Below are 26,626 nucleotides of genomic sequence, written 5' to 3'. Positions count from 1 at the left end.
GTGAATACTTACCCATGGTAGTTTATCAGGTAGGCACAGTAAGAGATTACCATCCATAACTAATAGTAAAGTAGAGCAGTCATAACAGTATACTGTAGTAGAAGTTATGAGCGTATAATCTCTTGCTCAGAATATCTTATTGTCTGTAATGTTTTCAGAGTGTGGGTAACTGAAACTCTGGAAAGCAAAACTTTGAATAAGTCGGGGTGGGGTCTTACCATGCTCAGATCTCTTCAGTCTCTGTACCTTGTTCAAAGAGTGGGAGACTCAATATTGTAAAGTCGTCGGTTCTCTCAAGATTGATTTATAGAGTTAGAGCAAACCCACTTACAGTCCCCAGCCAGATTTTTGTTTCCATTTTGTCACTTGAGAAGCTGACTACAGCCACTGTTTATATGGCTAATGCAAAAAGACAAGAGCTGAGACAATTTTGAAGAACAAAAGGGCCGGAGGACTCACGTGACCAGTTATCCAGACTCACCTTAAAGCTGTAGTGTGGTGTTAGCACAAGGATAGGCAAATAAACCAGTGGAACAAAAGAGAGGCCTCAGAAGCAGTTTCACATACATATTGTCACCTGATTTATGACAGAGGTAGTCTTTTCAATAAATGGCATTATGTCAACTGGATATCCACATGGAAAAAATGAATCTCTGCTATCACCCTACATAAGAAATAATTCCAAAAGGATTATAGATCTAAATGTGAAGGGTTGAACCAGAGACCTTTTGGAAGAACACAAGAGAACATTTTTACGATCTTGGGATAGCCAAAGATTTCTTAACCAGGCTGGAAAACATACTAACCATAAAGGAAACAAGTGATAAGTTGGATTTCATTAAAATAAAAAATTCTTTTTATCGAAAGATACCACAGATATTGAAAGATAAGCCACAGAATGAAAATCTGTATTTGCAGGACATATATTAATATTTGACGTAGGAAATCTATCTTGGGTATATGAAGAATCCCTATAAATCAAGAAAAAGGCAAGCAACCTGTTAGAAAAACATAGGGAAAAGACTTGAATTTCACAAAAGAGGATATTGAATGGCTGATGAACATAAGAAAAGGTATTCAACTTCACTAGTCATCAGGTAATTGCAAAGTCAAGTCATGATGTCATACCATTATAGTACAAGAATGGCTAAAATTAAAATGACGGCCATATCAAGTGTTGCTAGGACGTGGAGCAGCTGGAGTTCTCATATACTACTGCTGGGACTGTAAATTGTACAACCTCTTTGGAAAACCATATTTGCTGAAATGAGAAACTATTTGCTGAAATGGAACTATACGAAAGGCATGTACAAGAATGTTTATAGCAGTGCTATTTTTTTCTGTTTTTTCTTTTTTAGAGACAGGGTCTTGCTATGTTGTCCAGGCTGGAGTACAGTGGCTATTCACAGATGCAGTCATAGTGCACTGTAACCTCAAGGTCCTGGGCTCACGTGATTCTCCCACCTCAGCCTCCAGAGTAGTTGGGACTACAGGTGTCTCTTTTTACAGTGCTTTTCTTAGTAGTCCCACCTGGAAATAACCCAATGAACATCTATAGTATAATGAATGAATACATCATGGCGTGTTGATACAATGATGTCACACAGCAAATGAGAATTAACAATCTGCAACTATACACCACACTATGGATGGATCTCAGACATCATGTTGAGTGGACTAAGCCAGATAGAAGAGTTCATACAATTTATACTGTATGATGCCACTCCTATAAAGGCGAGACTTACAGTGTTATAAATCACGAAAGTGGTTCTCTTTGGGGAAAATAGTGACTGGCAGGGCTCCTGGGGTTCTGGTAATACTCTGTTTCTTGCTGTGGGTAGTGGTTGACTGTGGATATTCACTTTGTGAATCGTCTTTGAGCTGGGGATTTTCTGTATGTTCTACTTGAATTAAAGAATAAGTACAAATATATGCATTTATATACTACATGTACATGTATTACACGTGTGAGAAGATATGGTTATATTTGAATACATACATACATATACACTTGCGTGCATATGCGTACAGATAACTGCACGCGTGCACGCGTGCACACACACGCACACACATGCACACACTCGCTCTCTCTCAGAGCTATGTCCTGAACAGACCACAAGATGGAGATGTCAGTCAACAGAAGGGCAAACTTAGCCCATCCTAGTTGCTAGATTTTGAAAAGTTAGGGTTTTTCTCCCTGTAAAGTTAAGACAGATTGTTAAGATTGCTTGTATTAATACTTGTTAACTTTAGGATGGGAATTATATCACCCTCCAGTTCTTTCTGTAACCTTTTCCCTCGTCCCCCTGTGTCACTGTAAGCCCGTTGGTCATTTTTATATTTCCCCCGTAATGACTGTAGATTCTGCCCCATCCCCACTTCATTTACTCTTGTTTCTTTCTCTCTCTCTCGCCGCCTTTTCTTGCCTTTTTCTTTCATATTTTTTTCTTGTATTTCTCTTTCCCTCTGGAAAAAATGCTTGATTTTGGCATTTCTTGATTTTAGTTTTTATCTCCTATTCTTGATTTTTTTTTTTTTTTTTTAAAGAAGAGGGATGCTTTTAATACCTCTTTCTGATAGTTTCTACTTGAGTTGTCATTTACTTTTGTAGATCTTTGTTTTCCTATTAGCTTCCCTTTCCATATTCCCTCCCTGCTTCCATCATGGGAATAAAATAGGTAATCCACATGATACATGCTCATTATAACAAGTCAAAAAAGCCGGGCACGGTGGCTCATGCCTGTAATCCCAGCACTTTGGGAGGCCGAGGTGGGCAGATCACAAGGTCAGGAGATCGAGACCATCCTGGCTAACATCGTGAAACCCCGTCTCTACTAAAATACAAAAACACAAACACTTAGCTGGGCGTGGTGGCGGGCGCCTGTAGATCCAGCTACTCGGGAGGTTGAGGCAGGAGAATGGCGTGAACCCGGGAGGCGGAGCTTGCAGTGAGCTGAGATCACGCCACTGCACTCCAGCCTGGGCGACAGAGCAAGACTCCGTTTCAAAAAAAAAAAAAAAAGTTTCCAACTTGTGCTTTCAAGTAAAAAAAATTTTTTTTTTTTTTGAGACGGAGTCTCGCTCTGTCCCCAGGCTGGAGTGCAGTGGCCGCATCTCAGCTCACTGCAAGCTCCGCCTCCCGGGTCTACGCCATTCTCCTGCCTCAGCCTCCCGAGTAGCTGGGACTACAGGCGCCCGCCACCTCACCCGGCTAGTTTTTTGTATTTTTTAGTAGAGACGGGGTTTCACCGTATTAGCCAGGCTGGTCTCGATCTCCTGACCTTGTGATCCGCCCGTCTCGGCCTCCCAAAGTGCTGGGATTATAGGCTTGAGCCACCGCGCCCGGCCTCAAGTAAAAATTTTTAAGAAATTAACCTGTTCTTTGTTGAAAATAAAGTAATTATTTCTCCTTTCTTCTCTATTTACCAATCAATTTCTAATATATTACAGTTATCCCTAAGCATACGTGAGTGTTGGTTCTAGGACATGCATGTAGGATACATGTGGAGTGGGGGGTTCTTAGGCCTCAACACTCCCGCATGTGTATTACTTTTTTCTTTCTGATACAGTGTTATAACTCAAGAGATCACTTTTTTGGTTTACAAATGAGGAGACTGATTCTTAGAGAAGTCGTTGTGCCCAAGGTAAATCAATGGAAGAGAGAGAACCAGAACTCAAGTCCTCTCATCCTTTGACCTGGGTTTTGTCTCTTGGGCTTTGTCTCTCCTACTTTTGAAATCTTACCGTGATTCCCTTTTATGGCCTCTCATGTATTCCTTTCCCACTGGCTTTGAGTACTTCGTCTTTCACACTTGCAGAGACAGTATTACCCTGTTCGTAGGGACGGTATTCCACCAGGTGTTCAAGTGGCGCATATTGCTCAGTTTGCCTTGTGTGATTCTGTGGAAGGAGCAAAGGATTTGGTATTCGGCAACCAGGGTTTGAGTTTTAACTACGCATCATTTTCAGGAAAATGAAGGTAACCATGACTCCTCAAATGGTTGTGACATCCAAATGAGATAAATCTATGTGGAGGCTCTTTGTGAACTGGAAAGTGTTCCATAGACGTTAATGAATGATAGCACTCACCGTCTTAGAAGAAGGGAGTACAGAGATAGCAGGCCGTGTGGGGATGTCTTTCTATCTTGCACAGAACAACTGTGGACCATACATGATAGCGTATAGTGAAATGCCACTTTGTGTGGTATGAGCCATAAATGATCTGGGCGATTAGAAAATGGAGAAATCAGTGTGAGGGGGAGGAAGCTGAGAAGATCACGTATTTATACCACATACTTTCTGTCTTGTGTAGTTTCTTGAATCCTGCTCTTTCGAGGGTGGTAGTTTCCATACCAGTCTGCACATTGGTGCCCAGCTGATGGCATAAAACTCACCCGAGGGAGCTTATACATTCCTGGGCCCTGCTCGCATAGGGAAAGAATGGCATGGTTAAAAGCATGGTGTTGGCCAGGCACGGTGGCTCATGCCTGTAACCCCAGTGCTTTGGGAGGCCGAGGCGGATGGATCACTTGAGGTCAGGAGTTCAAAACCAGCTCGGGCAACACGGTGAAACTCCGTCTTCATCCAAAATACAAAAAATTAGCCAGACATTGTGGTGTGTGCCTGTAGTCCCAGCTACTAGGGAGGCTGAGGTGGGAGAATCGCTTGAGCCCAGGAGGCCGAGGTTGCAGTAAACCAAGATTGTGCCACTGCACTCCAGCCTGGGTGACAGAGTGAGACCCTATCTCAAAAAAAAAAAGAAAGAAAGCATAGGTGTCCATCTTGATAATTTGCTTTCTTCGATATGAAGTAGATGAATTGGTGTAATAATGGCAAGGTTATAGAGGTGGAAATGATGGCTATGTAGGCGGTCCTTGACTTTTGTAAGTCTTGAATGGTATGCATTATTCATTGACACCCTTTGCCATGGTCTGAATGGTAGTGTCCCCCCAAGATTCATATGTTAGAACCTAATCCCCAGTGTGATAGTATTAAGAGGTGAGACCTTTGGGGAAGTAAGTCATGAGGGCTCTGCCCTCAAAAATAGGATTAATGCCCGTATAAAAAAAGATTGAAGGGAGCTTCCTTGCCCCTTTGGACATGTGAGAACATGTGGAAGGCACCACCCATGGTGCAGAGAAAAAGTCCTCACCAGACATCGTATCTGCTTATGCTGTGCTCTTGGACTTCCCGGCCTCCAGAACTGTGAGCAGTACATTTCTGTGGTTTATAAATTGCCCAGTCTGAGGTATTTGGTTATAGCAGCCTGAAAGGACTGAGATAGAAACTGGTACCAGAAGTGGATACAAATTTGTACATTGTGTGTTGTTTCTCTCCCTTGTGTACCTTCTTGAATCCTGTCTTTAGAACAGCAATTTCCATATCAGTCTGCACATTGGCACCCAGCTGGTTGCATAAAAGTTACCCGAGGGAGCTCACACCTTCCAGAGGGAAAAGATACCAGGATTGAAAACGTGGGTGTCCATCTCAAAATGTGGTGATTTTAGACATAAGTTAGATGAATTGGTATAATAAAAAGTAAGGTCACTTAGGTGAAAAATGATGACGATGTAGGTGGTCTTTGGCTTTTGTGCATCTTGAATGCATAAGCATTATTCACTGACGCTCTTAAATGGCCTTTTCATGCCTAATTTGGATTTTTGTATATCAGGTGCCAAACACACATTTCTATTAATATTATTGATGGTGGCACTGCCTGCCAGCCGATAATTTTGTTTCACTGGACTCGCATCTTTGTTCATAGAACAGTGTCGATGTGCACAATTGGTTGAATATTTTATTGCATTTTATCTTGACTTTATAAAATGAGCGAGAATGGAAACAAGTACAGTAAAGTGAAAACAGTAATGTTGAGACAAAGATGGAAATCATTAGGCATGCCAGATGCCTAAAGCAAATGTAGATTGCTCATCTCGACTGGACACTCATCGGATTTATCATAACTGGGTTTGGTTGTGAAGAACCAACTGGAAGAAGATGCAGAGTTGTTATTGCAGATGGTGTCAAAAAGGCATGGCTCTAGGAACACCAACTCCTTCATATTATGTAAGTTCTGTTGACCTCTGCACATCTGTTTCTCTTTATATATGTGTATGTATATATATGTACATATATATTTAATTGACATATAATTGTACATATTTATGGGGTACAGTGTGATTTTTTTTTTTTCCCCAAGATAGAGTCTCGCTCTGTTGTCCAGGCTGGAGTGCAGTGGTGCAATCTCGGCTCACTGCAACCTCTTCCTCCCTGGTTTAAGTGATTCTCCTGTCTCAGCCTCCCAAGTCGTTGGGACTACAGGCACACGCCACCACACCTGGCTAATTTTTTGTCTTTTTAGTAGAGACGGGGTTTCACCATGTTAGCCAGGATGGTCTCGATCTCCTGACCTCGTGATCCGCCCACCTTGGCCTCCCAAAGTGCTGGGATTACAGGCGAGAGCCACCAAGCCTGGCTTACAGTGTGATATTTTGATACATGTATATATGTGTAATGATCAAATCGGGGTAATTAGCATACCCATGACCTCCAACCTGTATCATATCTTCATGTTGATAACATTCATAATCCTCTCTCCTAGCTATTCAAAAAACACTAAGTTTTCATTTGCTATATTCACCTTAGTATGCCGCAGAACACCAGAACTCCCTTCTCCCATCTGGCTGTTCGCCTGCATCCCTTAACCAAGCTTTCCTTTCCCCAACCCCCTGCCCTTCCCAGCCTCTGGTAACCACTCTCCTACTCACTGCTTGTATGATATCAACTTTTTTTTAGCTTCCTCATAGGAGTGAGAACCTGTGCCTTGTGTTTCTAAGCATGTTTTCGAGCATGCATCACGTAGTAGAGAAGCTGTTTGCAATAGTTGGCCCTCCTGGATTGTTGTAGCTGAACTGTAACCAGCAGATGGCTCTCAGTCACCATAAATTTGGTAGAGCAGCTCATTCATCTTTTACTTGGAATTCTTGTTTTTTTGTATATGGCCCCTTTTTGCCCCGCTTCTACTTTTAAGGTACCATGACCTGCACATATTTAAGGTACAGAAGCTTTCCTTTTGGTTTTGGTTTTTTTTTTTTTTTTTTTTTTTTCTTAAGGTGGCCTGTGTGACTCTGAGGAGCAGTGCTTTGGGATTTCTGAAATTTGAGTTGGAGACCCATAAAAATGATGGCCTTTTCCACCCTGCATTTGTATTCTGTGAACTGTTTCATGAAGGTTTTCATTTAATGTGAAAACTTTTTATTGGTAAATTTCGTGAGCAACGAATAGGAAAAAAATCGGGTTGCTTTTAAATTAGAACAATATTTGATTGTAATAGATTTCAAAGGCGCTATAGTGAAATTTCCTTGGATATTTTCCTTGTTCTAGTTCTTGTTTGTTCTGGACTAATACTCAGGGGAGATTATTTATTCAGTTTGAACAAAAAATATTTTGAGTATCAACTTTGCAGTACACACAGCATTAGGCACTTATTGTCCTTTGAGTATTACCTCCATGAGGTCAGGTATTTATGTGTCTCTTGTTCACTTACGAGTCACTAGATTAGTGCCTGATACATAGAAGGTATTCAGTATTTGTCAGATGGATGGATGGATGGAAGGATGGATAGGATACGGAAAAGAACAGGACAGAGTATTTGACTGAAAGACGTTCACAGTTTAGTAAATATGGCTCCAAATATTCCTATCTAATCATGATCTCTTGAAGGACCAGTTTAACTTTGGGGTTGTTATTAGGTGCTGTGTTGAAGATGGAAAGGTAATGAAAAATTTCCCTTTCCCGAAGTTGTGTCAATTTCTCCAAGTCACACAGGTTTGACAATCTTTATTCCCTATATCCAGTCTATTCACCAACACTTGTGGAATTTCCCTGGAGCCACTATGTTAATTGTCCCTTTCTCTCTGTTCCCTCTTGTCACTTCCCTTGTCCAGACCCCTGTTACCTCCCACCTAAATTACCGCACTGGCCTTTTGGCCTGCCTCTCTGACTGCAGCCTCTCTTCCGTGTAATCCAGTCTGTGTATTGTTGCCAGACTTCGTCTCTAAAGAATTTCTGTCAAAGAATCTATTTCTAATTGAAATTTGAGCCTCTGTGCATCTTTATATTCACAGAAAGAAACTACCAAAAAAAAAATTCTGAAAAAGAAATTACCCTTTTATATCATAGGAGCATTTTCAAATCTATAGGCAAGTCTAGTTACGAAACTTTGCAGACTCAGCTCACTCACACCCCAGCAATATCTTCTCTCGTCCTAACTGTAGTCCTCCCTGTGGTCTGTGAATGCTCAAACACTGATATTTTTTCCAGACAAAACAAACATTTTATATAGTCACTTTGACATCTTTTTGAAACGCTAAGAAAGGCTAAAGAAAGCTCCTTCTTGGAATTCACTGCTTCTTCAATTCTGTATTCAGTTGATAAGAACGCCCTTCCTATGAACTCTAACAAGCTTCAACTTCATTTGTCTGTAGAAAGACATGGATTGTCTGTGCACCCCCCCCGATATTATCATAATTTAAATAATGTACATCATTTTCTTTGGGAGATGAAAATGACATCATTTTATGTCTTTAGAAGTGATCGTGAAACTTTTTGATGAAATCTTGATAAGACAAGATATCTCATGTATTTACTAATGTGGCATTTATTTGATAAGTTTCATTTATTTGAAAAGTTCCATCTTGAAATAATATGGATAGAAATCATTTATTTAAAAAATTCAAGTCTGTTCTAAACTCAGAAGCATAGTATTTAGCATTTCCTTTCTTTAATTTCCTTTGCAGAGGAAAAAATGCCTCTTAGTTGTCATTCCAAAAGTGAGGTTGAGCTACAAGGTGTTTTACTGACTGAATCCCCTTTCAAGTCATTCTCTCCATCTGCTCGAACAGTATCAGTCTTTGCTGCTGAAGTCTTGAAGGCAGGTAGCACTTGATTAAGTTTTGCTTTGCTTGCTTTTTAAAACACATTTCAAGATAAAAATGTGAAATGCTTCTCTCATTTTGTTTTTAAGCAAGAGAGCTTAAAAACCTCAGTTGTTTTCCTAGTTCTGGTTCATAAACATTTACTGAATGCTTAAGCTCTGGCATATTCCGAGGCTCTGTTTTCTGGTCCTGGGGATATAAACATAACTGTCATGTGGCCTCTTCCCTCACAGAGCTCATAATTTAGGAAGGGAGACAGATGAGTAAATAACTAACTACAATCCCGCTTGATAAATGCCACGTTAGAGGTTGTGAACGCAGCACCATGGGAATACCAGCGAGTGATTGATTCAAGGGAAGGGGGATGGGGCTAGGGATCAGGAAAGCCTAAGCAGCAGAATTGACATTTGAGTTGAACCTTAGGGGAATGAATAGAATTTTGCCAGATGGACAAAGCGGGTGGGGGTGGGGACACTCCAGACTCATGCAAAAACATGAGAGTGTGAAAGTTTGTGCCTTTGTCTGAGCGGTGGGGAGCAGTCTGTAGGGCTGAAGAAGTAGGGTGTGGAAGCGGGGATGTTGAGGAGATGTCACAGAGATCACTGGGGCCATGTTGTAGCTTCTGGGGAGTCAGGGAGGTTTTTGAATAGGGAAGTGAGAGAGTGAGATCTCTGTTTTAAGAACAATAATTCCTGTAGCAGAGGTAGGGTGATTTGAACGAGGGTGATTGGGGACAAGGAGACCAATCAGAAGGCTGTAACCACGTTGTACATGAGAGGTGATGGGTGTCTGAGCCACGGCAGTACCAATGGGGAAGGCAGGCAGGGCTTGGATGTGAGAACCATCTCTGAGGGAGGCCTTGTTGGTTGATGAGATGTGGTTAGAGGGAGACCAGGAAAAAAAAATGGCTTGGATGACTTGAGAATACAGTGATGCTGCTCACCAAAAGAGAGAGCATACGAGAAGAAACAGCTTATGGGGTGAGAACAATGGATTTGATTTTGGATATGTTGAGTTTGGGGAGGAATACCCAGTTGGAGATTTTTAAATGAAAAGTCACAAGTGCAGATAAAGAACCTGTAGGGAGATATTATAGGTAGAGACAAATTTGTAAGTCTCTTTAGCACCGTGATTTTCAATCAGGGGTAAGGGGTGGGAGGACATGCTTTGCCTGAATGTTTTTGTATGTGGGGCTTCTGTTTAACTATTTGTGTGCTACTCCCCGCAACCCCTCCAGATTCCGGTATTGTCCTGCTAGGGAGGAGAGCACGTTCCTCCCCACCCCTAGTTCAGAATTCACCACCATAATGACTCAAGGGAATGTGTCTGATTTCATTTGTGCTGGGCACAGACTGTCTTTCGGCATTGTTAGCATCTATTTTTTTTTTTTTTTTTTGAGATGGAGTCTCACTCTGCCACCCAGGCTGGAGTGCAGTGGCACGATCTCGTCTCACTGTAACCTCCGTCTCCCAGGTTCAGGCGATTCTCCTGTCCCAGCCTCCCGAGTAGCTGGGATTACAGGCGCCCACGACGACGGCCAGCTAATTTTTTGTGTTTTCAGTAGAGACAGGGTTTCACCATGTTGGCCAGGCGGGTCTTGAACTCCTGACCTCATGATTTGGCCACCTCGGCCTCCCAAAGTGCTGGGATTACAGGCGTCAGCCACCACGCCCAGCCGCTAGCATCAATTCTTAGAGCCTGAAGCCCCTAGCACAGATAGACTTGCCCAGAGAGAGACAATACAGTGAGAGGAGCGGATCTAAATCAAATTCCCAGGGAACTCACATTTCAGTGGCAGGCGGGGGAAGAGGTACCTGCAAATTATAGAGAAGGAACTGTCAGTGGGAGAGAGTGGTGTGGAACAGTCAGTGGGAGAGAGTGGTGTGGAACTGTCAGTGGGAGAGAGTGGTGTAGAGGAAGCCAAGAGAGGAGAGGATTCACGGAGAGGGGATAATAGGCTTAGCTGTGACACATGAGGCCTGGAAGAGGGGTCTGGTAAGGCCTGGGAAGAGTGTTTGGTAGTGAGGAGGCTGTGAGGGTGAAGATTTTAGTTGTGAAGGGGCAGAAGTTGACTTCAGTGGGTTGAGGAGTGAACGGGGTCAGGAAGTGGAGTTAGTGAGCGTAGGTTAATAATTCTCCTTGGAAGTTTGGCTGCAAACAGGAGAGAAGGTCATTGCTTGAGGATTTATAGGATGGAGAAGAACTAGCAGAAAGCTAAAATGATGAGATCCTGGGAGAGTAGGAGGATGAAAGTTATTAGGACAAATGGAGGGCCACTGTAGCTACCTACCTCAGAATTAATTCTAAATCCAGGCCCCCCAGATTTTGCCCACTCTCCACTCTTAAGTCACACATGTTTATGTGATACACATTCCTGGTCCTGGAGCCTCATTCATGTTTTTGCCTTTTCTTGGAATGCCTTACCGTCTCTTCCTTTCTTTGCTAAACCTCATGCATTCTTCAAGGCTGCCTTAAATCTCCTCACCTCTTTTCTTTTCTTTTTTAAATAGGGGTCTTGCTCTGTTGCCCAGGCTGGTCTCAAACTCTTGGGCTCGAGCAGTCCTCCTACCTTGGCCTTCCAAAGTGCTGGGATTATAGGCGTGAGCTACTGTGCCCAGCCTCCTTACCTTTATGAAACCTCTGAAGTGGTACAAAGGAAATGCCTTGGGTGAAGAATCACAAGATGTGGGCTGAACCCTTAGCTCTGCCACTAGGTTGGTGGCCCTGAGGAAGCCACTGAAGGTCTCTTTGCCTTAGTTTTCTTGTCAGTAATACCTCTGCTGACTTACTCACAGGGCTGTGTATGATTCACATGAGGTAATGTTTGTGAAATGCCTTTGAAATCACAAAACATATTATAGCACCAATGCGTGATACTGTAATTTCCTGACAACTCTCGTTATTGATTTCATTCATTTATGGGTTTTGCTAAAAAAATAATTAATTCCATGTTTTTCTTTCAGTGTCCATTATACCAGCCATAATGTGATAAAGGATGGAGTGATAGATAAGACCTGGTCCCTGCCCTCGTGGGGCTTATAGTCTAGCGTGGGAGACAGAAAGCAAACAAATGCATAATGGCTGGTGACTTCAGTCCTATAAAGAAAAATTAAGCAAGATAAGGAGGAGTGGGGTGAAGGAGTGACAGAGACAGATGCTATTTTAGATGGAGGAGTCTGGGAAACCTCTCTGGGGAGACAACATTTGAGAGGAGATTTAAAAAACCTAATTCACAATTTGCAACAATAGGAAATCATCTTTTGCAGGATTAAAAAGAATATCTGCTTTCTCCCACCAAGATGAGTCTTCTCCACTTACTCGCCAATGTCACTATTAACAAGGGTATCATATCCTCAAGTGTGGGTCAGAAAGAAGGTTGAAAATCATCGGGCGCGGTGGCTCACGCCTGTAATCCCAGCACTTTGGGAGGCCGAGGCGGGCGGATCACGAGGTCAGGAGATCGAGACCATCCTGGCTAACACAGTGAAACCCCGTCTCTACTAAAAATACAAAAAATTAGCCTGGTGTGGTGGCGGGCGCCTGTAGTCCCAGCTACTCTGCTCAGGAGGCTGAGGCAGGAGAATGGCGGGAACCCGGGAGGCGGAGCTTGCAGTGAGCCGAGATTGCGCCACTGCACTCCAGCCTGGGCGACAGAGTGAGACTCTGCCTCAAAAAAAAAGGTTGAAAACCATTGGCCCATTTAGTTTGCTTGTTTTATGGGTGAGAAAACCAGAGTTGACAAGGTTTTTGGAATTGCCCAGGAGGGATACAAAGCTAGATGCTCTCTTATTTTAACTAGCATGCTTCATGTTGGTTAGTTTCTCATTTCAATTTGATTATAAACTCCTTGAAAGCAAGAATTGTATTTTCATAATTTTTTTCATATTTTCCTAGTACCTAGAACCATAATAATAGGCACCATCCCAAATGTGAAATTGAACATAAAACCAAGTGAAAAGAATCAAGTGTACATCCAGGGACACCTACGATCTCATGATCTTACCTACTTTTCTGAGTGAAGGTATATCCATTGCTGGATTTCCTCATAGTTTTGGAGCATCAGCAAAGTAGAAACACCAAACCAGAGAGAAGTGAAGTTAGATAGTTCAGCCTTGGGAATCAGATAACCCTGGGAAATCTTTTCTATGTATGTCCGTGGTGATGTATGTGTGATATTAGTATTAAGTTGTGCCCATATTGTCACTTTTATTTTCTAATAGGTGTTTATATACACGTATGACTGTGGTTCTAGTGTGTCATTTTTGAGATTGTGAAAAAAATATTTTTGCATTGTTTTTCCCCTTTAATAACAATTTTTTAGAAGTATGCACTAGGGCTCACGAGAGCTATCAGTGAATGGGCCAGGCACGGTGGCTCACGCCTGTAATCCCAGCACTTCGGGAGGCCAAGGCGAGCGGATCACAAGGTCAGGAGATCGAGACCATCCTGGCCAACACGGTGAAACCCATCTCTACTAAAAATACAAAAAAATTAGCCAGGCATGGTGGCGGGCGCCTGTAGTCCCAGCTACACAGGAGGCTGAGGCAGGAGAATGGCATGAACCCGGGAGGCGGAGCTTGCAGTGAGCCGAGATGGTGCCACTGCACTCCAGCCTTGGCGACAGAGCGAGACTCCGTCTCTAAATAAATAAATAAATAAAAATAAACAAAAAATAAAAATAATAAAATTTTAAATTGTGTATCCCAAAAGCTATATTAATTTCACTTTCAGTTTAGAACTTGAAAGCCTTTGGAAGAATATTGTATATATCAAGAGACAAACCCAGGCAAAACTGGAAGAAAATTTTTGATTCCTTAGACTAAGATTTTAAGCACAGAGTTGGTCTCAAGTGTACTAATTAGCATGCCAAACAGAAGTATGACTTTCTTCTTGTGCCCATATTGTCACTTTTATTTTCTAATAGGTGTTTATATACACATATGACTGTGGTTCTAACATTAAGTGACTCATTCCACCATTAAGTTTAGAGGAGCAATATCACCTCAGGAGCAATATACTCATTTGGATGCTCATAGCTGGTCACTGATGCACTTTCAAAGTATCTTTACATACCTGTGACCCACGTGCATTTGCAGTAAACCATGAACGAATCCCATGTAATTCCTGATTTGAAAAATGGCTCTTGCAAGATGGTGTAAGAGTTGGGATAGGCTTTGATTGTAAATTTTCTTCTTTCCTTCCCTTTTCTATTGCATTCTTCCCCTTTATTTGAAGGTATGTGAAACTGAATAATTATTATAGAGAAGGAATCCAAAATCGTGGCATCTCAGATTCTTGGTACCAATCACATAAAGTAAGGCTTCAGGCTGTGTACAATGGCTCATGCCTGTAATCCCCGAGGTGAGAGGCTTGTTTGAGCTCTGGAGTTCAAGACTAGCTTGGGCAACATAGCGAGACCCCATCTCTACAAATAATAAAAGTAATTAACCAGGTGCAGAGGCATGCACCTGTAGTCCCAGCTACTCAGGAGGCTGAGGTGGGAGGATCCCTTGAGCTCTGGAGGTCAAGTCTGGGGTGAGTGATGATTGTACCACTGCACGTCAGCCTGGGCGACTGTGTGAGACCCTGTTTCAAATAAATGAATAGGTGAATGAATGAATGAGACAGGGAGAGAAAGACTTCAAAGAAACACGTCTGCCCTTTTGGTAAAGTGGAAGAAAGTCATACTTCTGTTTGGCATGCTAATTAGTACACTTGAGACCAACTCTATGCTTAAAATCTTAGTCTAAGGAATCAAAAATTATCTTCCAGTTTTGCCTGGGTTTGTCTCTTGAAATATATAATATTCTTACAAAGGCTTTCAAGTTCTAAACTGAAAGTGAAATTAATATAGCTTTTGGGATATACAGATTTATTTCAATTTTTTAGTGCCTTCTGTGTAAAAAAAAATGCAACAATTGGTGTTATGATAATAGTTAACATCTTCCAAGTACGACATTAGATAGTGTGCACACATTTTACACATTGTGTCATCCCACCAGAATGCAAACAGCACCTATAACAAGAATCTATGCTTTGTATGGGTGGAGATTTTGGTCTGTTTGTCTATATTCGATTTTTTCTTTATGCCCATTAATGAAAGCAATGCCAACTATGTAATAACTACTAAGTAAATGTTTTTGGAATGAAAAGTTATTGAATCCTCTAGCAACTTTCTGTTCGTATGTTGCCAGTAGGTGATATGCTGTTAGGTGTTCACTCCATATTGTGGGACAGTGTGCATACAGTGAAGCATGATTTTCAGTTTCTGCCTTCTGTCTAGTAGATATGAACCTTATCTATATACAAGGTTAAATAATAGGGTAACAGTTGTTTCTGGATGATATGGGAGATGTGAACAAAGCTAGAAGAATTATGTGTAATGGAGATACGATTGAATATATATACATCACCTGGAGGTGTGCCTGAACAGGGCAAATGTTTAATGCATGTTTATTATTGTCATTGCTACTGTAACATCATTGTCATCATTTGTTTTTCATTTTTGTTTTGTTTTGTTTTGAGACGGAGTCTTCACTTCATTGCCCGTGTTGGAATGCGGTGGCGCGATCTCGGCTCACTGCAACATCCACCGCCTGAGTTCAAGCAATTTTCCTTGCCTCATCCTCCCGAGTAGCTGGGATTACAGGTGCCTGCCGCCATGCCTGGCTAATTTTTGTATTTTTAGTAGAGACGGGGTTTTATCATGTTGGCCAGGCTGGTCTCAAACTCCTGACGGCAGGTGGTCCACCTGCATTGGCCTCTCAAAGTGCTGGGATTACAGGCGTGAGTCACCGTGCCTGGCCTATCATTTTGTTTTATTTGACATTTAATAATTATACATATTTATGGGATACCTAGTGATGTTTTCCTACATGTAATATATAATGAGCCAGTCAGGATAATTAGCATGTTCATCATCTCAGACATTTCTCGTTTCTTTGTGTTGGGAACATTCTACATCCTCCTTCTAGCTACTTTAGACTATTATTGTTAACTGTAGTCATCCTACACTGGTGAATAGAACACTCAAACTTATTCCTCCTGTCCAACTATAATTTTGTGTCCCTTAACAAATCTCTTGCTCTCCCCTTCTCCCTACTCTCCCCAGTTTCTGGTGTGCTCTGTTATACTTTTTACTTCTATGAGATCAACTTCTTTTTAGCTTCTGCATATGAGTAAGAACATGCAGTGTTTAGCTTTCTGTTCCTGGCTTATTTTACTTAAGATAATATCCTCCAGTTCCATCCATGTTGCCGTGAATGACAGGATTTCATTCTTTTTCATGGCTAAATAGTATTCTGTTGTGTGTATATACCACACTTTATCCATTCATCTGTTGTTGGATAGTTCGATTCCATATTTTGCCTACTGTGAATAGTGCTGCAGTAAACATGTGAGTGTGGAAATCTCTTCAATATACTGATTTTCTTTCCTTTGGATAAGTGCCCAGTAGGGGGATTGCTGGATCATATGATAGTTCTAGTTATAGTTTTTTGGGGAACCCCCATACTGTTCTCCATAGTGGCTCTACTAGTTTACATTTCTACCATCTGTGTCTTAAGAGTTCCTGTCTCTCAACCTCCTCACAAGCATTTGTTGTTTTGTGTTTTTGATGATAGACATTCTAAGTGGAATGAGATGATACCTCATTGTGATTTTGATTTGCAGTTCCCTGACAATTAGTAATGCTGAGCAATTTTTATATATTTGTTGGTGCATTTGTATGTCATCTTTTGAGAAATATTTTGTCAGATCATTTGTCTTTCTTTCACATATTTTGTGTATTTATTTTTTTTTGAAATAGAGTCTCACTTTGTTGTGTAGGCTCAAGTAACCCTCCTACCTCAGCCTGAGTAGCTGGGACTAGAGGTGCATGCCACCATGCCTAGCTCACTTGCCCATTTTTCAATCCATTATTATTATGATTTTTGCCATTGAGCTATTTTGAGTTCCTTATATATTTTGCATATTAATCCCCTGTTAGATAAACAGTTTGCAAATATTTTCTCCTACAGATTGTATTTTTACTCTATTGACTGTTTCCTTTGCTGTGCAGAAGCTTTTTAGCTTGATATAATCGCATTTGTTTCTTTTTGCTTTTGTTGCCTGTGCTTGTGAGGTCTTACTCATAAAATCTTTTCCCAGATGAACATCCTGAAGTGTTTTCCTTGTTTTTGCCTGGTACTTTTGTGGTTTCGGGTTTTACGTTTAGGTCTTTGATTCATTTTGAGTTGATTTTTGCATAGGGTGATGGATGGGTGTCTAGGTTCATTCTTATGCATGTGCATATTCAGTTTCCCAGCACCATTTATTGAAGAGACTGTCTTCCCCAGTGAGTATTCTTGGCACCTCTGTCAAAAATCAGAGACTTGGCTTGGCTGTGTTCACACCTGTAATCCCAGCATTTTAGGAGGCTGAGGTGGGGAGATTGGAGTTTGAGGCCAGCCTGGGCAACATGGTGAAACGTCATCTCTACAAAAGTTGTCTGAGTGTGGTGGCATGTGCCTGTAATCCCAACCACTCAGGAGGCTGAGGTGGGAGGTTCACTTGAGCTTGGGAGGCGCAGGTTGCAGTGAATCAAGATCGTGTCACTGCACTCCAGCTGGGTTACAGAGTGAGACTCTGCCTCGAAAAAAAAAAAAAAATCAGTTGGCTCTAGATACATGGATACATTTCTGGGTTCAGTATTCTGTTCCGTTGGGCTGTGTGTTTGTTTTTATGTCAGTACCATAAAAACAGCGTTGTAGTACATTACTACAGCTTTGTAGTATATTTTGAAGTCTGGTAGTGTGATGCCTCCAGCTTTGTTCTTTTTGCTTAGGATCTCTTTGGCTCTTCAGGGTCTTTTGTGGTTCCTTGCAGATTTTTACGATTTTTTTTTTCTATTGCTGTGAAGAATGTTATTGGTATTTTGATAGAGATTGCATTGAATCTGTAGCTTGCTTTGGGTAGTATAGTCATTTTAACAATATTAATTCTTCCAATCCATGAGCATGAAATACCTTTCCTTTTGTCTGTATCCTCTTCAATTTCTTTCATCAGTGTTGTGTAGTTTTTCTTTTAGAGATCTTTCACCTCCTTGGTTCAATTTATTCCTAGGTAATTTTGGGGGGGATTGCTATTGTAAATGAGATTGTCTTCTTGATTTCTTTTTCAACTAGTTCATTATTTATAGAAACACCACTTTCGTATTTTCGTATGTTGATTTTGTATCCTGCAACTTTACTGGATTTGTGTATCAGTTCTAAGAGGGGTTTTTTTTTTTTTTTGGTAGTTTTTAGGCTTTTGTCTCTATAAGATCATGTTTTCCGCAAACAGAAACAATTTGACTTTCTCCTTTCCAATTTGAATGCCATTTATTACTTTCTCTTGTCTGATTACCATGGCTAAGACTTCCAGTACTGTGTTGAGTAAGAGTGATGAGAGTGGGCATCCTTGTCTTCTAGTTCTCAGAGGGAAAGCTTTCACCTTTTCTATATGATGTTAGCTGTGGGTTTGTCATATATGGCCTTTATTGTGTTGAGGTACTTTCCTTCGATACTTAATTTATTGAGAGTTTTTAATTGAGATGTTGAATTTTATCAAATATTTTTTCTGCATCTATTGAGATTATCATATGGGTTTTGTCCTTTATAGTTGATGTGACGTATCACATTTATTGATTTGTGTATGTTGACCCATCCTTGCATTCCTGGGATAAATCCCACTTGATCATAGTATATTATCTTTGTGATGTATTGTTGGATTTGATTTGCTAGCATTCTGTTGAGGATTTTTTGTGTGTATATTCATCAGGGATATTGTCCTGTACTTTTCTTTTTCTGTTGTATTCTCATCTGCTTTTGATATCAGGGTTATTCTAGCCTCTTAGAATGAATTAGGTAGAATACCCTCCCCTTTGATTTTTTGGAATAGTTTGAGAAGAATTGGTATGCATTTTTCTTTAAAGGTTTGGTAGAATTCAGTATGAAAGCCATTTAGTCCTGGACTTTTCTTTGTTGGCAGATTTTATATTATTGATTCAAACTCATTACTTGTTATTGCTCTGTTCAGGTTTTAAAAAAACATGTCTTCTTGGTTCAGTCTTGGTAGGTTGTATGTGTTCAGAAATTTACCCATTTCCTCTAGGTTTTTGAATTTATTGGTGTAGAGTTGTTCGTAGTATCCTGTAATGATTCTTTGTATTTCTGTGGCATCCATTGTGATGTCCCCTTTTTCTTGTCTGATTTTATTTGAGTCATATCTCTTTTTTTCTTAGTCTAGCTAATGGTTTCTCAATTTTATCTTTACACAAAACCAACTTTTATTTTGTTGGTTTTTTAAATACATTTTTTATTTCAATTTCATTTATTTCTCCTCTGATCTTTATTATTTCTTTCCTTTATTAATTTTGGGTTTGGTTTATTCTTGCTTTCCTAGTTTCCTTGAGATACATTATTAGGTTATTTGAAATCTTTCTAGGTTTTTATCGTAGGCCTTTATTGTTATACAGTTGCCTCATAGTACTACTTTTGCTGTGTCCCATAGGTTGCGGTATGTTGTGCCTCTATTTTCATTTACTTTAAGGAATTTTAAAATTCCATTCTTAATTTTGTCCTTCACTCATTGGCTGTTCAAGAGTATGTTGTTTAATTTCCATGTATTTGTATCATTTTGCATGTTCCTCTTGTTATTGATATTTTCCACTGTGGTTAAATAAGATGGTATGATTTCAATTTCAAAGTCTAAAACAATTTTTGAGACTTGTTTTGTGTCCTAACATATGGTCAGTCCTGGTGAATGTTCTGTGTGCTGTTGACAAGAATGTATTTTCTGTAGCTGTTGCGTGAAATGTTCTGTAAATGTCTGTTAGGTCTGTTTGTTCTGTGGTGTAGTCTGTCTGAATAATCTGTCCAGTGCTGAGAGTGAGATGTTAGAATCCCCAGCGATTACACTATTTGAGTCTCTCTCTCCTTTTAGAGCTAATAATGTTTGCTTTATATATCTGAGTGCTCTGGTATTGAATGTGTATGTATTTACAGTTGTTATATTCTCTTGTTGAATTGATCCCCTTATTCTTATGTAATGTCCTTCTTTGTCTGATTTCACAGCTTTTGACTTGAAGTCTGTTTTGTCTGATATAAGTACAGCTACTCCTGCTTACCTTTGGTTTTCGTTTGCATAGAATATCTTTTTCCATACCTTTGCTTTCATTCAGTCTATGTGTGTCTGTAGGTCAGGTGAGTTTCTTTTAGGCAGCATATAGTTGAGTCTAGTCTTGTTTTTTGTTGTTGTTGTTGTTGTTGTTTTTAATCTAGTTATCCAGTCTATGTCTTTTAATGAGTTATTTAATTCACCTACATTCAAGGTTATTATTAATAGGTGAGGACTTATCTTGTCATTTTATTGATTTCTGGTTGTTTTGTATATCCTTTGTTCCTTACTTCGTCTTATTGTTTATTTTTGTGGTTGGGTAGTGTTCTGAAGTGATAAGGCTTGATTTCTTTCTTTCTGGTTTTCCTTGGTATTTTGGCTCCACCCATGAGTTTTATAGTGTCACATGTTTTTATAATGGCTGTTATGATCTTTTCACTTCCAAGTATAGTACTCCCTTGAGCATTTCTTATAAGACTGGTCTAGTCGTGATGGATTACCTTCGTTTTTGCTTGTCTGTGAAAGATTTTATTTCTCTTTCATTTCTGGAAGATATCTTTGCTATATGTAATATTCTTGGTTGGCAGATTTTTTTTTTTCTTTTAGTGCTTTGAACATAAAATCCTATTCTCTCTTGATTGGTAAGATTTCTGCTGAGAAATCTGCTATTAGTCTAATGGGAATTCCCTCATAGGTGATTTGATGCTTTTCTCTTGCTGTTTTTGTTGTTGTTGTTATTTGTTTGTTTTTGAGATGGAGTCTTGCTCTGTTGCCCAGGCTGGATTGCAGTGGCGTGGTCTCAGCTCACTGCAACCTCCGCCTCTTGGGTTCAAGTGATTCTCCTGCCTCAGCCTCCTGAGTAGCTGAGATTACAGGCACCTGCCACCACACCCAGCTAGTTTTTTGTATTTTTAGTAGAGACAGAGTTTCACCATGTTGGCCAGGCTGGTCTTGAACTCCTGACATCGTGATCTGCCTGCCTCTGTCTCCCAAAGTACTGGGATTACAGGCATGAGCCACTGCACCCAGTCCTTCTCTTGCTGTTTTTAGAATTCTTTGTCTTTGACTTCTGATAATTTGACTCTAATGTGCTTAAGAGGGGTCCTGTTTGAATGGAATCTATTTGGGATTCTTTTGGCTTCCTGGATCTGGAAGCTCCCAAGACTTGGGAATTTTTCAGCTACTATTTCATTCAGTGTTTTCTGTACATTTCCCCTTCTTTTGTCTTTCTGGAACACCTACAATGTGAATGTTCACTTAATGGTGTTCCCTGAATTATGTAGGCTTTCTTCATTTCATTTTACTTTTTTCTTTTTCCATTTTTCTGTGTTATTTCACAAGGTCTGTCTTCAAGTTCAAAAATTCAGCCACTCATGGTGGCTCACACCTGTAATCCTAGCACTTTGGGAGGCCAAGGCAGGCAGATCACTTGAGGTTAGGAGTTTGATACCAACCTGGCTAACATGGTGAAACCCCATCTCTACCAAAAAATACAAAAATTAGCTGGATGTGATGGCACACCCTGGAGGTGGAGGTTGCAATTAGCTGAGATAATGCCACTGCACTCCAGCCTGGGTGACAGTGAGAACCTGTCTCTAAATAAGTAAATAAATAAATAAATAAATAAATAAATAAAATTCTGCTTGGTCTATTCTTTTGGTAAAGCTTCTAGCTTGTATTTGTTTATTCATTGAATTATTTTACTCTAGGATACCTGTTTTGTTCTTTTTTATGGTATTTATCTTCTTGTTGAATTTCTTATTCAAGTCATGAATTGTTTTCCTGATTTCATCAAATCGTCTAGCTCTATTATCTTGTATCTCACTGTAACATTACTATTTTGAAATCTTTTTCTGTCATTTTGTATATTTCTCTATCATTGGGGTCTATTACACAGGAATTATTGTATTCCTTTGGAGGTGTCATGTTTCCTTACTTTTTCATGTTCAATGTATCCCTATGTTGATTTCTATGCATCTGGTGGAATAGTTGCTTCTTCCAATTCTATGCAGTAGGTTTTGCAGGGAAAGAAATATTCATATGAATGGATCTTGGGGTGTTGGTTTAGTGGGATGCATTGGTTTTGGTTCCAGGTGGGCATAGTAGTGTAGTTTTTGTATAGTTTCTTCAACTGTAATCCATGCTAGTGATGTTTGTGAGTGTCTCAGTGGCCTCAGCTGAGAGGCTTTGTGGTGGTGGTGGCATGACTTTGCCAGGGATGTGCTCACTGGGCTATTTGTCAGGTCAACGATGCATGCATTCACATGGTGGGTTGTCCAACTTGGAGTCTCACTTGCTGGGGTTGGGGTTGCTTCCCTTACTCTGGCTGAGGGCACAGTTGCTTGGTTGCTTGGCCAGGCTGGGAGTATGCCTGCCAGAGGTGGCCTGTTGGACTGTTTCTCAGGTTTGGGACATGGGCACACTGCTGCTCAGCTCTCCTGGGGGGAATGCCTGCTGCAGACAGCCCACAGGGCTATTTCTCAGGCATGAGAGGTGGGCATAAGGCTGCTTGACAGCCCTCTGGGCATGTCTGCCGGGAGTGGCCTGAGGAGTTGCATCTCAGACCTGAGATGTGAACACAGGGCTGCTCAGCTGGCCTAGGGGAGTTGCTGCTGGGGGTAACCCATGGGCTGTTTTTCAGGCCTGGGATGTGGACATAGGGCCACTTGGCTGACTTGGGGTTATGTCTGCCAGGGGCATCCTGCAGGGTTGTTTCTCAGGCCCTGATTGAGGTGGGGAGCCTTTCAGTAGGCTGGGGGCATGTCTGTAGGGGGCTGCACTGCCCGACTGTGTCACAGATCCTGGATGCAGGAGTGTAGTCACTGTGCTAGCCTGTCAGTTGCACAGGGCCTTCTGCTTGCAGGGGGGTATACAGCAGTTTGGTTGGCTCGAGAGTGGGTTTGCCCTGGGTGGGACTGTTTCTGTGGCTGAAAGTGAGGATGGTGGTTTTCCTTCAGTGCAGGACCAGAGTCACAGCCATTCCTGGGGCCTGGGGTGTGGAGTTCAGCCACCTGTGTAGGTTTGGTGGCATGAAGATGGAGTCCCAGTGCTGGAAAGGTGCAGTGGCTACTGGCCCCAAGAGGAGGGCACACTCCAGAGGGAGCTGTGGTCTGAAGATGGCGCCATGCTGTAGTAACTTGGCTCATGGGGTGGGTGGGGAGTGGGGTGTACGCCTAATCTGGGGCAGTGCAACTGTACGAATTCCCAGCAGCTCTCCAAATTGGGCTCAGAACTTGCAAGGACTGGGGGATCCTCCTGTAGTAGGGACTGTAGGTGTTTGCCGCGGCAGTGGAGGCAGGTGGAAATCTCCTGCTTACCTTTTCTTCAAAGGGAGAAGGCCCTCATATGTCCAGGCCTACCCAATCCTGGTGGAAGAGATGGGGCCACAGAGGCTGGGGGCCTTCATGCTGCCCTTCTAGACTTTCAATCACCACAGGGGCCTCTCCACTTCCCCACTGCAGTCCAGTGCTTTCCCACACTGAAGTCAAATCTTAGCTGTTTATTCATTGCCTTTGTCCTTCCGTAAGAAAGTGGGGGGCAGGTGAGCACCAGGTGCCTCTAATCAGCCATCTTGCTGATGTCCCACCCACCATTTATTCTATGATTTTTCATGAATCTGATGAGAGCTCTAAAGTGAATGTTCATCTCTTCGTTGAAGTGGTCAGAAGGTGGTGTCCTGGACAAGATGGTCTTCTCAGCTTGGACAGAATGTGGACAGGCAGGGAGAGGAGAGGAGCTACTTGAGAGGAGGAGAATCCTGAAAACATGGGGATTGAGGTGGAAATCATGTGTTTCCTGATCCTTAGATAGCGAGACCAACTGATCTGGTGCAGAAAGGGCACATGGATTATTAGAGGGAGTAAGGTTAAGATTGACAAATCAGAATGTGTTTATTCTGTTATGAATGCTACATTAAAGTCACAAAATTGGTATTGAAACCCTGCCTGTGTCTGTGAGCAATCAAATACTCCTTTTTTTTTTTTTTTTTTTTTTGAGACAGAGTCTTGCTCTGCTACCCAGGCTGCAGTGCAGTGGCGCTATATTGGCTCACTGCAACCTCTGCCTCCCAGTTCAAGCAGTTCTCCTGCCTCAGCCACCCAAGTAGCTGGGATTACAGATGCCCACCGCCAAGCCTGGCTAATTGTTTTTGTGTTTATTAGAGACAGGGTTTCATCGTGTTGGCCAGGGTGGTCTGGAACTCCTGACTTCAGGTGATCTGCCTGCCTCGGCCTCCCAGATTGTTGGGATTACAGGCATGAGCCACTACGCCTGTCTCCAAATATCCTTTAATGGGAAATTATATGGTCTCTTTAAAAAAAACAACAACAACAGCAAAAAAAAAAACAATCTGTAGTCGCAACATTGTATCTGCTTGAGAAATAATATTTGTACCTTTGGGGTCACATAGCCTCTGAGACAAACTTTGTCCTAATAAAAAGGCTACTGTTCAGCCTTCTGTTTTTGAAATTTAAGAACCTCATTTATTACCAACTTCTCTTAGGATTAACTCAAACATTTCTTAGAGGATTAGTACAAATATTATGTTCTCTCATCATCTCTATAACAGGCTGTAATTCTGAGGACCAAGCTTGTGCCTTATTCATCCCTGTATCTCTTCCAGCACTGAATACAGTTCCTGGCATAAACTCAGGATGCAAAAAATTGTGTTTGAATTGAATTTTCAAAGCATTCAAGGCTGGCCACCTCTGCACTTGGTGGGAGTAATTTGCATTTGAGCTGCATGTTTTGAGATATATCAATATCATTTAATATTGTTCTTTAGGTCCAGCCTGATGAGTGAAGAGGCTAAGCGAGGAGCACCCAACCCTTGGCTCTTTGAGGAGCCAGAGGAGACCAGAGGCTTGGGTTTTGATGAAATCCGGCAACAGCAGCAGAAAATTATCCAAGGTACCAAATACCCTGAGGAGTGTGGGCTCAGAAACCTTGCCAGAATTTTTTTTGTTTTTTTGAGACAGAATCTTTCTCTGTCACCCAGGCTGGAGTGCAGTGGCGTGATCTTGGCTCACTGCAACCTCCACCTCTTGGGTTCAAACGATTCTCCTGCCGCAGTCTTCCGAGAGGCTGGGACTACAGGCGTGTGCCACCATGCCTGGCTAATTTTTTGTATTTTTTTAGTCAAGACAGGGTTTCACCCTATTAGCCAGGATGGTCTTGATCTCCTGACCTCATGATCCTCCCACCTTGGCCTCCCAAAGTGCTGGGATTACAGGCGTGAGCCACTGCGCCTGACCACCAGATTTTTTACTGAAACCTTGATTGTTCCTCATCCCCATTGAAAATTGGAGTGAAAACTGCTGGTCCTTTAAAGCTTTTGGCGTGTGCCTCAGGATACCTGGGGAATAGACAGTTGCTGTCACTCATCTCGGTGGCTCATGGAAGTGGTGACTTTCCATTGGGTAACAGCAGAGACAGCAGATCTGAGTCGAAGTCCGAGTGAATTTGATGCCTATGCTCTGTGCTTTAGCTTCACGACTGGGAATTAGTCTCCAAACTCAAGACTCCATTTTTTGGTTGTTGTTGTTGTTATAAAATATGTCAATTTGGCTTTTCTTTTTTATCTTTTGCCCTGTGGCTTTTTTACTTTTTTTTTTTTTTAAACTTTCTTATATTTGTAAAATTTCAGAAGTAATGCATGATTGTTATACAAAGTGTAAACAATATAGGAATGTATAAGATGAAAGCCCTCCATATTGGTTCTCCAATCTCAAACTGGAAACAGATTAATATGTATTTCCTTAGACCTTTTGTATATATTCACATACATATATTCAATATAAATATACTTACTTTACATAAATGAAATCATGAGATAGTTAGCTCTCTCCATATATATATAATTCCACACCTTTTTAAAACTTAGTATGTGTCGGCTGGGTGTGGTGGCTCACGCCTGCAATCCCAGCACTTTGGGAGGCCAAGGCGGGTGGATCACCTGACATCAGGAGTTAGAGACCAGCCTGGCCAATGTGGTGACACCCAGTCTCTACTAAAAATAAAATAATTAGCCGCATGTGGTGGCACGCACCTGTAAACTCAGCTACTCGGAAGCCTGAGGCAGGAGAATCACTTGAACCCAGGAGGCAGAGGTTGCAGTGAACTGATATAGCGTGCCACTGCACTCCAGCCTGGATGACTGAGTGAGACTTCAGCTCAAAGAAAAAAAAAAAAGACTTAGTATGTGTTATGAACTTTATAAAATGTCAGTATGTACAGCTATATTATTCTTTCTAATTCTGCTTTTTAAAATCAGCTTTATTGCCAGGCCTGGTGGCACACACCTGTACTCCTGACACTTTGGGAGGCCAAGGTGACAGGATGGCTTGAATGTAGGAGTTTGACACTAGCCTAGGCAACATAGTAAAATCCCATCTTTAAAAAAATTAACAAATAAAAAGGAAGAGGGAGGAGGAGGAGGAGAAAATAAATCTAAAATCAGTTTTATTGATATATAGTTGATGTGATCATAAATGACCTATGTTTGAAGTATATGATTTGATAAGCTTTGACATGTATATATGCCTGTGAAACCATCA

At 41.3% G+C, this 26,626-nt stretch overlaps 1 protein-coding gene across 4 annotated transcripts in view; it reads left to right on the top strand.

Annotated features, from left to right (window-relative positions):
- The window catches only part of LOC105473583 (syntaxin 8), a 331,555-nt gene that overhangs the window by 44,388 nt on the left and 260,541 nt on the right, over positions 1-26,626 (top strand). For all 4 annotated transcript variants that reach the window (XR_011615369.1, XR_011615370.1, XM_071082343.1 and 1 more), the window contains exon 5: positions 24,856-24,980. Coding sequence is in view for 2 of the 4 variants with exons in the window: in XM_071082343.1 (XP_070938444.1) it covers positions 24,856-24,980 (125 nt within the window). In the remaining 2 variants the exon portion in view is untranslated. The remainder of the gene's footprint in view (positions 1-24,855; positions 24,981-26,626) is intronic.

The sequence above is a fragment of the Macaca nemestrina genome, chromosome 17 (genome assembly GCF_043159975.1).
Source record: "Macaca nemestrina isolate mMacNem1 chromosome 17, mMacNem.hap1, whole genome shotgun sequence".
NCBI classification, from domain to species: domain Eukaryota; kingdom Metazoa; phylum Chordata; class Mammalia; order Primates; family Cercopithecidae; genus Macaca; species Macaca nemestrina.
This window is presented reverse-complemented; position numbering and strand designations above follow the sequence as displayed.